The following is an 11,831-nucleotide window of genomic DNA, read 5'->3' as shown; positions in this document are numbered from 1 at the left end:
TTATTTCCAATGTTTACTATTTAAACTGGAGTTTCATACTAAAAGTAAAAATTTTGGTTTTCAATGGTTTTTATAGCTAAAGTGACTCTCAGAAAACAATAAGGCACATACTTAACCATATTAGTTGTTATTAAACGTTTACCAGATCATCAGTTTTAACACCCAGGGAGCAAGTTGACGTACAGTATTCTCCCATTAGTTCCTTCACTAGAGCAGCAAGTCAGCATGTATACATCAGTACCACTATAAGTAGTTCTGTCTAAGACAAACAAACAGTTTGTAAACACTATTCATAAACTCAGTTGTTCACTCAAAACCACGTTTTATGGCAAACTAGCTTTATTAAAAGTTTCTTCCTTTGAAACAGGAAGCTTGCTAAATATTTGCCTGTCTACTTAATGTAACCTTTGAAAGCAGTGATACAGTATTCCCTTGCTTGACTCATTTTCCCTAATGCAACTGAAAATTAACCAAAATTGCATTGATAGAACATGGTAGGAAGGAGCAGAAAACGTGAATTCACCATATTTTTACAGCTGTGGTTCAGGGTGTTTCCACTGAACTTTGGCAAGAGATCTAACATCAAGTTGTAAGTCACAGAAAACAGCACTTGGGAAAGCTGCACCACCGTCTTTGATCCAGTAAAAAGGCATATTCTTTCATAACTAAGGCTAAGATCTGTCTGACTGCCTTGACTTTGCATTCACTATTTAACATAGTGGTTAATGAAATTTCTTACCACATAGTGGTATGAAATTCAGCTGGCTCAGTAACCTCACCCAATTAACGTTCAGTCAGTGATAGGCTTAGTTACACCATAGCATATATTTGTGTGAGGTTATGACGTGTCCGGGAAGTACACTGGATAGTTTTGATCAAGTTTACATTCCATTATAAGCTGGCCCTCCTCCCCCTTCAGGTACTACCCAGTTAATATTCTGGCTTGGGTCTTTAATATCACATGTTTTGCAGTGGACACAATTCTGAGCATTTATCTGCAACCGTAACCCTTCTCCTGTTTCCAGGGGAACATATTCATAAACACCTGCAAAAGATAAGAATGATGTGTCACTGCAGTGGACAGATGAGTAAACAATTGAATGCTAAGACCTAGATTTAAAAGATTCTATTACAAACTCTTGCACTCTTCAATAACCATTACCTTACAAATGCTGTGACTACCATCTGGTAACTTCATTATGTAGTTCAGTTGTCTCTTGTACACTTGTATTGACAATTGCTTTGTCAAGAAATGCATTTTCCCCAAAAAATTAGTTCAGGAAGGACCTTGGGTCCAGTGTACCCCAGAAGGCCACCCCCCACAACTCTTCCCCTAGGCAGCAGAACCAGTAGAGTGTCTCCAGAGCATATGCAGGGCAGGGACAGGCTCCAGCTGCTGCTTCTGGACTGTTGATGCTGCCTGGTGCACAGAGGAAGGGGCCAGTGAACACACAGAAAACAGCCTGGATATGCCCTAGCAGCATGTGGAGTGAGTTTTGGGTAGAGAGTCAGCAGCTTGGTAACTATCACAGCCCAGTCATGGGGAGTGTATAGCTAGCTGGGGGAGTGGGCAGGGGAGAAGCCAACCATGCTGCTGGAGAGGGACAAGCAGGGATATGGGTGGGTCCCCAAGAAAGACAAAATGCAGTTGGTAGTTATCTTAAACGGTTTGGGAACCACTGCCTAAAGGAACTAAAAGGCCTACTAGGCCAGGTCATTTCCCCTTCTGAAACATTTCAGTAAAAATATGTAAGTACCTTTCCCTTCACTTTGCAAAGCTGTTAGTTTATTCAACCATTGTTCATTTTAATTACCTACCTGCAGGACAGAATCTCTGTTCTGGCCCATCGTATATAGCTAAATTTTTGTTCACAGGGACACTGTCATCCTTCAGAGTCAAATGAGGAGGCTGGTCGTGTTCATGATTTGTCCCACTTAGAGCCACAGAGGACAGGAGATCAAAACTGATTTTTCCATCAGGCTTTGGATATTCAATAGGAGTACAATCTTTGGCTGGCTTTAGCTGATCAGAGTCTGGCCCTAAAGTAATTTTGAATGAAACATTAAGTTTCCTAGCGTGCAAATATTTAGTTGAAATTAATGTACAGTTATCCAAATCAAAAACTGTAATTTACAGTAAGGCAACTAGAGCTGAGACTCCCATTACCTTTGCAAAATGTTCTGTAGAATTCTTAGCCACAAATGGTCATGTTAGCTGTGTCTCAACAGAAAGATTATCTCCAGTAGTATGGTGCCCCCAATCCCTCTATTGAACTACAGCAGGTCACTGATTCCATAGGACACACAAAACCACCACCTACAGACACTTACTTTCTACATCCTCCCTTTTAACATGACTTGAGTACTGACCCAATCCAACCTTGCTTAATGCGAAACCACAAGAGACCATAAGACAGATACAAAATGTACATGTGTATTTTCTCAAAGAAAATTACCTGGATGTTTTAATGTCCATGGTTCCATTCCTCTCAGTATCCAATAAAATATACCAGTATAAATCATTCCTCCATAGACACCCAGTACTCCATGGCAGGAAGGTCGGATATTCCTAACAGAATAGAGCTCTTTCCACACCCAGGATTTCTTCAAGTTTTCTTCATATTCAGGCACATCAAGTCCTAGTGGTAACATACATTATTTGTTAAATGCTTATAGCATGATTTCAGGGAAGATTAGGTCCTTGAAATAAGAATTTGTTGCAAGTTGAGAAGTGGTTATTAGCAATGGATTAAATCATTTTCAAAGCACAAAGATCAAGGTTTTTTTTTAAAACTAGATTTAGACCCATTTATAATATAGTGAACCTAAATTCCTTTATTACCACGGAAGAAAATGAGAGCTTGTAATGAAAGCCAACTGTACACTTAAATGCTTAAAATGGGGATTCTTTTCTGAAATACAGTTCTAACTTTCTCAGACACTTTTTCCAGGAGTGTCTAGTATATTTGTACGTAAAATTATCAAAGCAGGTATGCTTAAATTCAGTTTTCAAATATTTATAAAACGAAGTGGTGCTACAGGTTCTTGTGTTCAGGAATGGGACCCCTTAAGTCCTTAAAACTTCTCTTGCCTGGTGATAGGAGAAAAGGGACTTTGGAATGGAAAGCAAGAATACACGAGACTATAGTGCTTCACCATGATGTTTGGATGGCAGATTTCTGTAGAGGCCTGTGATTTACAGGAGGTCAGACTAAATGATCTAATGGTTCTTTCTGGCTTTGAGCACAACTCTATGAATACTCTGAGAAATGTTAAACTTCCAGACAGAGGCAGTTTATCAAAATCATTTTGCCTTTGAAAATGCAAAATGACTGAACAAATGACAATGAGGATGCCAGTGCTGTAAGTTCACTTTAGACTCTGCTAAGCTGTAAGCTAACTAGCGTAACCCACCTATTATCCGACCACCAAGCTTCAAAAGATTATATATACAAAACTTACAGCTATGCAACCATGAGCACTGTGATTTGAAAACTCCATCCTCAATGCAAGAAGTCTAATATTTTATTGTACTATGTGCTAAAGGTAATTTCACTATAGCAGACCATCTTTTAAGTAAGGCCTGGAGAAGACAACTTATTAAAGCAAAACTCCATGAGGAGACATTTCCCCCAATTAGTAATTTTATATGGGAATGGATTCTGAAATACAGGAAATAGAATTTACAGAACCATCTATACTAAAAGAGCCATTAATATACTGTGCAGTGTTCTGCCATAGGTTAGGGTGTCTGTTAAACAATTTATTACATGCATGGGAAAGCAGTTCTGTACCCACATTAGGAAACACTATTTTCCTGTCCACACTGACAGGAGGTCTACTATAAAACAGATCCCCATGACCATGGAAGAAAACAGTGCACTAAAATACTGGACTTGTTAGTGTAGATCAGGGGTGGGCAAACTTTTTGGCCGGAGGGCCACATTGGGGTTGCAAAACTGTATGGAGAGCCAGGTAGGGAAGGCTGTCTCCCCCCAAACAGCCTGGCCCCTGCCCCCTGGAACCCCACCCCCTATCCACACACCCCTGCTCCTCATCCCCTGACTGCCCCCCGGGGCCCCCTGCCCCTTATCCAACCCCACCATGCCACTCAGAGCAGCAGGAGTGCTGGCAGCGCAGCACACTGAGGCTGCGGGGGAGGAGGGACAGCAGGGGAGGAGCTCAGGGGCTGATCAGGATGTGGCTCGCAGGCCATAGTTTGCCCACCTCTGGTGTAGATAGTCCCTAAATATCTTTTTTTGCCTGCTGTATTAAGGAAAAGCTGGAGAGTCCAGTTGCTAAAGATGCAGCAATAGTTTCTCTCACTACATCTGTACTTACCACGTAATACATTTTTAAAATGAATAAGAACTTGTAGTTGTGGGGAAGCAGCTGTCATTAAAAAGTATACTTCGCTTAAACAATGTACAATTTTCTCTTAAACCAACTTAGAAGAGGTGGTTTATTTGGCTTTCAAATAGTTCCTTCAACTGAACACACAAGCCAGTTACAAGTTTAAATACGATCTTACCTATTGTCTTCGATTGGAGGTTCTCATTAGTTAGTTGGTTGAAAACAGCTTCTGAAGCCAACATGCCACTTTTCATTGCAGTGTGTGTACCTTTGATTTTAGGAACATTCATGAAACCAGGACTGCAACCAATTAATACTCCACCAGGGAAAGTGAGTTTGGGTATAGACTGTAGAGAAAAATTCAGTGAGATTAAGATTTTTTTTTTTTTTTTAAATGAGCATGTATGATGGAAAACAAATCTGGCATGAGACCAGGTCCTGAGCAAATAAGAGATATCAAGGCCAGTATTGCAGAATGTCATGGGTTTTGTTTAATCAAATGGAAGCTCAAGAAAACAAATGTGATCTCATTACACTATTCCTCTCAAAATGATTGCTCTACTGAATAGACTATGATAAGGTCACTTAACAGGTGCCTCCTCTTCCCCGCCACAGATCTTCTGCTCCCGCGTTTAAAATGACAATGCCTATGTAGCCTGAAAGCTTGTCTATTTCACCAACAGAAGTTGGTCCAATAAAAGGTATTACCTCACCCACCTCCTCTCTGCTTTAATAAGTCAAGCTTCCGTCCTCTCATTGTAACTGTATCAGTCTAGCTCCCTGTTTAGTTCTCAAGTCTGCATCCTCTTTCTTTGTGCCAAACTCAGTAATGCCTGGAAAGTCAATCTGTCAACTAAGTCTCAGTTCCTTTAAGGAAAAAAAGTTGTGCAGAGACCAATAATGGAATGGTTTCTGGGCACATCTTTCCCTCTCCCTTTCTTTTGAGAAGTATAATATAATCAAGTAGTGAGGGTCACTTCTGAGAAGTTTGCCTGTGGAAAAGTAAACCTCTAAAGCCACATCCCTAAAATAACTAAATGATTCATATGTCAGTCACATGGAGCAAAAACATCAAGAAATTCCAATAAGTATATAAAACCACATTTGGATTATCTTTGAAGATTTTTTTTCTTGCTAAGTTGGAATGCTTACAGGAGGATAGTTACTATAATTTGAAGATGCGTTACAGCATTCCTTCCTCTTTACAGGACAGTGTTTGTTTTGTGTGCTGGTTACTCCCCTCAAGCTGCGAACTTGAGATTGCCTTCACAGTGAAGGCAACTGGGTTTGGGGGTCAGACAGGGTAATAGCAGTTTTTAAATCTTCAACTGGACATTTTCTCAGGTGATGTCCCTAAACACAGTTACACAGCTACATACGGATTTCATGGGATTAAATGCACTCGTTACATCCTCTACGTTCATGAATACCACTAGTACTGTATTATAACTAATTCTGCTTGGCATAGTACCGGGGACAATAAAAGTGGTTTCCTGGCTGACTCTTTTTATTAAATATATTTTTCCCGTTCCATCTGTCTTTTCCAAAATTTTGCAAATTCCCATATCTTCCTGCATCAGTGCAAACACTCTCTTTAGAGAGAACATAACGGTTAAGCCACTTTAATATAAATTATCACTAGATCTCCATTCATGTTTTGTGAATTCCACAAGACTCTCAAGCAGATAGTGCTCTGGCGCTATCAGGAGAACCCCAGGAGTACTCACAGTAGTGTTATAGATATGGCAATTTCCCTCCAATATTTTTGGGAGACCTTACTGTATTAAGTCTATGTATCACTGCAGGCCAGGAATTGTGAATATTTCCATGGCACTCATTGCCATGGGATACTGTGAAGGCCATAAGTATAACTAGGTCCAAAAAAGAATTAGATAATTTCATGGAAACTAGGTCCATCAGTGGGTATTAGCCAAGATGGTCAGAGATACAACCCCATGCTCTAGGTGTCCATAATCCTCTAACTGCCAGAAGCTGGGACTTAACAGGTGATCACCAGGAATTACCCTGTTCTGTTCATTGCCTCTGAAGCTACTGGCACTGGCCACAGTCAGACACAGGATACAGGGATAGGTGGTCCATTGGTCTGACCAAGTATGGCCACTCCTATGCTCTTACGACTAGGATAAGAAGCCTGAGCAGTGGAGACTGGGACTGGGTAGGCAAGGCTAATAGCATTGGGATAAGGAGCCAGAATGGGGAAAAGATAGGACTGAGCTATAGAGAGGTTGGGTTGGAGGGTGTAGACAGTATCTGTGCCCACTATTAAATGCTCCCTTTCAGAGTATGAAGGAAATTGGGTTTTTTCAGTGCGTTTTTTAAAAATTTAGGAAGTTACACACAAGCTACATAAACACAACATTTTTAAGGTTGCAAAGTCAAGCACTCAAAAGTTAGGAAATTCCAGAAATCAAGGTTGCTTGCTTGTGTGACCTTAATTTGCCCTCCTTTGCGTATATACATTACGATAAAGTCTTCAACGGCATGATCACATCCTTTGTTTCCCATGGAACCCTTGCCTCATTCAGTGCACAAGATGGACCTGCTCTGGGAATGAATCAGGGTTGTGTAGTAAAGGAGGTTGTTGTCTGTAGGACCCTCTGCCTCATTTGGTGCAAAAGGTGGAAAGTGTGTAGTGAACGAGGCAGTGGGTTGTAGGAAGAGAAAGGACAGTCTCACAATTAAGGCAGTTGAATGCTGTCCTGAGAAAACTGGATTCTATCCCTGCTTCTGTCATATGTTCCTAAGTGATATTGGACAAGTCACTAAAACCAAGCTTTTCAAATTGCATGTTCCTCAAAGACAGAAGAATATGGCCTTAAGTTTATCTATAGTATACAAATTTGGAACTGCCGAGGGTAATTTTGTACATATATCCTTCTATATGTATGAGGCAATATCTTCACCAAAAAGAGAGAAAAACTAAGAGCTATAATTCTACTCAAATATAAACATAATTCTGTACTCCATGTGCTAACTGGTCAAAGACTTCTACTATAGATATCAAGGCACCATATATGTTCGTATGATTGCTCCAGACAATTACCATTCTTGTTCCTATGGACATTTATTTCCTACTGATCAATGCAACATTTTTAAAGCCAGCAAACACACCTTTAAATGGCACATGCCTTGAAGAGTGGAGTAGTTAAAAATTAATGATCAACTAGCAAGTTTTAACATACAGAAAAGTAAACTCCATTTAATGTAGATATAACACAAATTACATACAATAAACCAGGGGTCGGCAACCTTTCAGAAGTGGTATGCCAAGACTTCATTTATTCTCTCTAATTTAAGGTTTTGCGTGCCAGTAATACATTTTAACATTTTTAGAAGGTCTCTTTCTATCAGTCTTTAATATATAACTAAACTAGTGTTGTATGTAAAGTAAATAAGGGTTTTAAAATGTTTAAGAAGCTTCATTTAAAAGTACATTAAAATGCAGAGCCCCCCCTCCCCCCCCCGGTGGCCAGGACCCGGGCAGCGTGAGTGCCACTGAAAATCAGCTCGCATGCCACCTTTGGCATGCGTGCCACAGGTTGCCTACCCCTGCAATAAACCAAGTTACACATTATTCAGAACAGAGGAGAGATGTGTACAAAAGCAGGATATTCAGCTGAACTCATGGTGACCACTGGAGAATGTCTATAGCAAATGCCTTATTCTCTCACATAAATTGGTATAGCCCAGGGCAAAGAGGCACATCTGGCCACTTCCTCCTAGCAAAAATACAGTAATGACTATTCAACTCTCTCTCTTTACTCCTGTACATATTTTGCTGTAACACAGACACAAGACATATCATAGGACATGCTAATTTAGTAGATAGCGTGGCATTTTCTCAAGGCCTGACAATATTCATAGGAGTTGATCAATTCATTTTAGAAAGGCGAATGAGACTTCCTGGTTCTAAAAGGCATTGCTTTATGTCCAGAAATTCCTTTTGTCCTTATCCAATCTTTTATTTCAATGGTCACTTGACGACAGACCAATTGAAGACATTTTAGTTTAGATATTACAAGTATAACTAGTTCTTGTTACTAGGGCCACAGGGAATTCAGGATAAATAGTTTAGTAGTGTTACAAAAGAAAATGCCCACACCCAAACAAAAACCCCAAACACACCCTTACCTGGAAACCACCTTCATTCAAGGCTCTAGCACCATAGCCAATCCTTTTTCCACCCTCAAAAGTGGGCTCCACACTGGGATGATGCTTCCATCTCTGGAACTCTTTAAATGGGCTCAAATAGGGATTTTGATAATCTAAACCAACCTTTAAAACAAAACATAAAACATGCCATGAATATTAAAATGTGAACATTTCAACAAAAGTTATTTTATACTCCTACTTTAAAGTGCCATATCAGCATTAAAACATGGTATGTTAGGTCCACTTTCATGTTACACCAACTTCATTATATTCAAGATGCAAGAAGCAGCCAAACTATATCCATGGCCTACGTCAGACCCATTAACACTATGCTCAGAACCAAGTCAGAGGACTTCGCTACAAGGTTGTCCCAAAAGTATCTAACCAAGTTGTAACCAGCTCCCATAACTAAGCCAAAGTCCATCCCACTGGAAATAAAATAATCATAATGAAACTGCATTTTTAAACAGTTTGCCTGAACAGTGTGGTTGAAACATAAAACTTCTTAAAAGTCATATCAAAACAATGCTCTGATCACTAGGTATTGCCCAGAGGCTTCTCCTTCGACTCTGGGTAAATAAGTAGTTAGTTTCAGCCACTCATTGATAAATTTTTCAAGCACTACTTTTACATGGCTTAAAGTTGAGTCACTTAACATTTCCAAATGAGTGAAGCATCCATATAAAGCACCAAGGGAACAATGATACAAAGACAGAATGAATGGATTAAGCTAAACTGCACAAAGTCACTCTTCGTATGAAATACGAGTGGCTACATTGGGTGCTAGTGTGCAGTTGCTATTCTGTGCTTTTTCCTAATGTACACAAGACCTTAATACATTGATAAGTGAACTGTTCCCATCGCACTCCCAATTACCATTAACGGAATCTGTCTGTGCCTCCCCTCCATTACTGCACAGCCAAGGTCATCTTAGCAGTGGAGCTTGGAGAGGAACTGGGGCTAGAGAAGGAGTTGGTCTGAGAGAAGAGAAGGAATAAGGGCAGAGTTGGGCTGAGGGCAAAACAGGACTGGAGACGGAAAAGAAAAGGGGCTGAAAGAGGAGGGGTGGAGCAAGTCTGGAAGCATGGCGTTCCCTCCCCATCCCAAGTGGAGCCTGTCCTGGGCCCTGCCGCACGTCCCGCACCCCAAATGTTCCTCCACACTCCTTAAAGGGGTGGCGTGCCCCACAGTTTGGGGACCACTGCCTTAATGCAAAGGCCTTGTTGCAATAGTCTGGTCTGGAGGTTATGAAGGTATAGAAGATAGAGGCAAACAAAGGGAAAATGGGATTTGGGGGGAAAGTTGTTTATACTACTTAAACAGGAGGGAATACATTTATCCATGATCAGCATGGTAGTACAAGAACCAAGTATTAACAAGATTCTGAAAAAGCTGATACAGTTTGCAAGGGTAATTGAGTACCTGAATGCTAACACACGCAGCTGGTCATGCAAACTCATTTACAATTTTACTTGACACCCATCTTGCTCTTATAGGTGATGCAAGCAGCGATATTTGTAGTTATGGTTGCCTAGTACTTCCCATTATAGAAGACCCCATCTGGGCTGAAATTTCCAATGCTGGGTGCCTGCCTTAGGTTGAATTTCTTTGGGAAAATTTTCATATAAACGGTTTAGCATTTCTCAGATAAAGTTTTAAGGAAAAATATATACCTATGCATATGTTAAAATATTCTTACAACTGTTCATCAAGAAGTTCTAGCATTTCCTGCTTTAAAGCAGAAACTTAAAATTTTGTTCTAGTAGCAAACCATTACTTACCACAAACCCAAGAGCTACCAATGGTTCACCTTCATTTAAATGATAAAGAAATGATCCTCCATATGTATGTCTGTCCAAGGGCCAGCCCACAGTGTGTTCCACTCTTCCTGGTTTCCATTTCTTTTCATCAATAAGCCACAACTGGAATAGAGACTACTTTATAATGCAAGTACAGGCTGGACATTTTAATAATGCAATATAAAAACAAAACCCAACTAGAAATGATAGGGACAAGATTGCAAAAACATTACTTTGAATTTTCTACGCTGTGGCATATGATAAAGCTCATACAGCTGAAGACAGAGTAAGGGCAGGAAAATATGCTGAGATGATTTGTAAAGTGGCAATTCAAATACTTTCCTTCCTTAAAACAACTCACATCAGCAAATTCAATGAACAGCATGGTCCTTTGTCCCAGCCCCAGCACCCACCATTAATCACAGAAGAGCCTGCGTTTTGCATCAATTATTTTAATAACTTATGCATGAATGAATGCAAGAAAAGCACAAGCTTACACTAACTATTTATTTATTAAAAGGAAGCAAAAATGTTGGGCTACTTAACAGTGAAAATTCTTCTTAATAACTTCTATATTTGGGAGCTAAAATAAGCTACTATAATCACTTATTTGGAACCTCAAAAGCCAACCTTCTACTAAACTGTACTACTTGAAGTTTTGTAAAAGTTCATATAGTTTCACAGTTTTAAAAAATACAGAAATCTAAAAAATTATTTTGCAGATAATATACATAGTTTGGAGTAGACACTGATGGTTAAAGAACTCAAGTTAATATATGATCAAACTTTGAATATACTTTGTTTAAAACCAACCATTACTTTACCAGTGTAATATATTTGTACTCAGAAAACACATTAAAAATATTTTCCAAAAATAAAACCCTAACACAATGTCTTAATTATACGCATATTGAATTAACACTGCAGACAATATGTAGCTAGCACAATTTTGACATCTGCTGTATAGGTCAAAGAAAGTTTCTAGCCATCACTTCACTGTAATGCAACAGGGCACCAGCTAGCTTATATCCCAACATGTCACAGAATAGTCACAAGATTGCTAGGGCTTGCAGACAGCTGTGCCTAGACAGTTTTCCAACTTAGGTGTACCTTTGTTCTCCCTTAATCAGGGACAGCAAGTACTAGACTAAAAGTGGACCTTAAAAAGAAATACAATTTAAATCAATTTAAAGAGTGAATTTAGTTTGGAAACAAAACCAGATGGATAGTGAAGTGACCAGCACAGCTTCACAAAAATTAAAGAATACCTGCACTGTACATGGAAAAAAAGAGGAAGGGCAACCAAACAAGACTACCTAGAATTAGTTACGATGTTCAAAAAAATAAAAATAAAATGGCAGCACAAAAGCAAAGGAGTTAATGTCATATCAGAAGTTAAGGTGAGTAAGAAGGAAAAGTACAATAGGGACTAACCCTGCCTTGGCCAGGAGATGGATGTCACAACTTAAACAGGCCTTTTCACACTCCTTATTGTATAATACTAAA

General features: G+C 39.5%; 1 protein-coding gene across 3 annotated transcripts in view; it reads right to left on the bottom strand.

The window, feature by feature from the left end:
• Positions 1 to 111: 111 nt before the first annotated feature.
• Positions 112 to 11,831, bottom strand: part of ETFDH (electron transfer flavoprotein dehydrogenase) — a 30,457-nt gene continuing 18,737 nt past the window's right edge. For all 3 annotated transcript variants that reach the window (XM_084626122.1, XM_084626121.1, XM_084626123.1), the window contains 6 exons: positions 10,308 to 10,448; positions 8,506 to 8,649; positions 4,532 to 4,700; positions 2,457 to 2,639; positions 1,819 to 2,040; positions 112 to 1,045 (listed from right to left, as the gene is read on the bottom strand). In XM_084626122.1, the coding sequence (XP_084482248.1) occupies positions 882 to 1,045; positions 1,819 to 2,040; positions 2,457 to 2,639; positions 4,532 to 4,700; positions 8,506 to 8,649; positions 10,308 to 10,448 (1,023 nt within the window). In that variant the 3' untranslated portion in view covers positions 112 to 881. The remainder of the gene's footprint in view (positions 1,046 to 1,818; positions 2,041 to 2,456; positions 2,640 to 4,531; positions 4,701 to 8,505; positions 8,650 to 10,307; positions 10,449 to 11,831) is intronic.

Source organism: Lepidochelys olivacea (assembly GCF_965140295.1).
Source record: "Lepidochelys olivacea isolate rLepOli2 genome assembly, chromosome: 4".
NCBI lineage: Eukaryota > Metazoa > Chordata > Testudines > Cheloniidae > Lepidochelys > Lepidochelys olivacea.
This window is presented reverse-complemented; position numbering and strand designations above follow the sequence as displayed.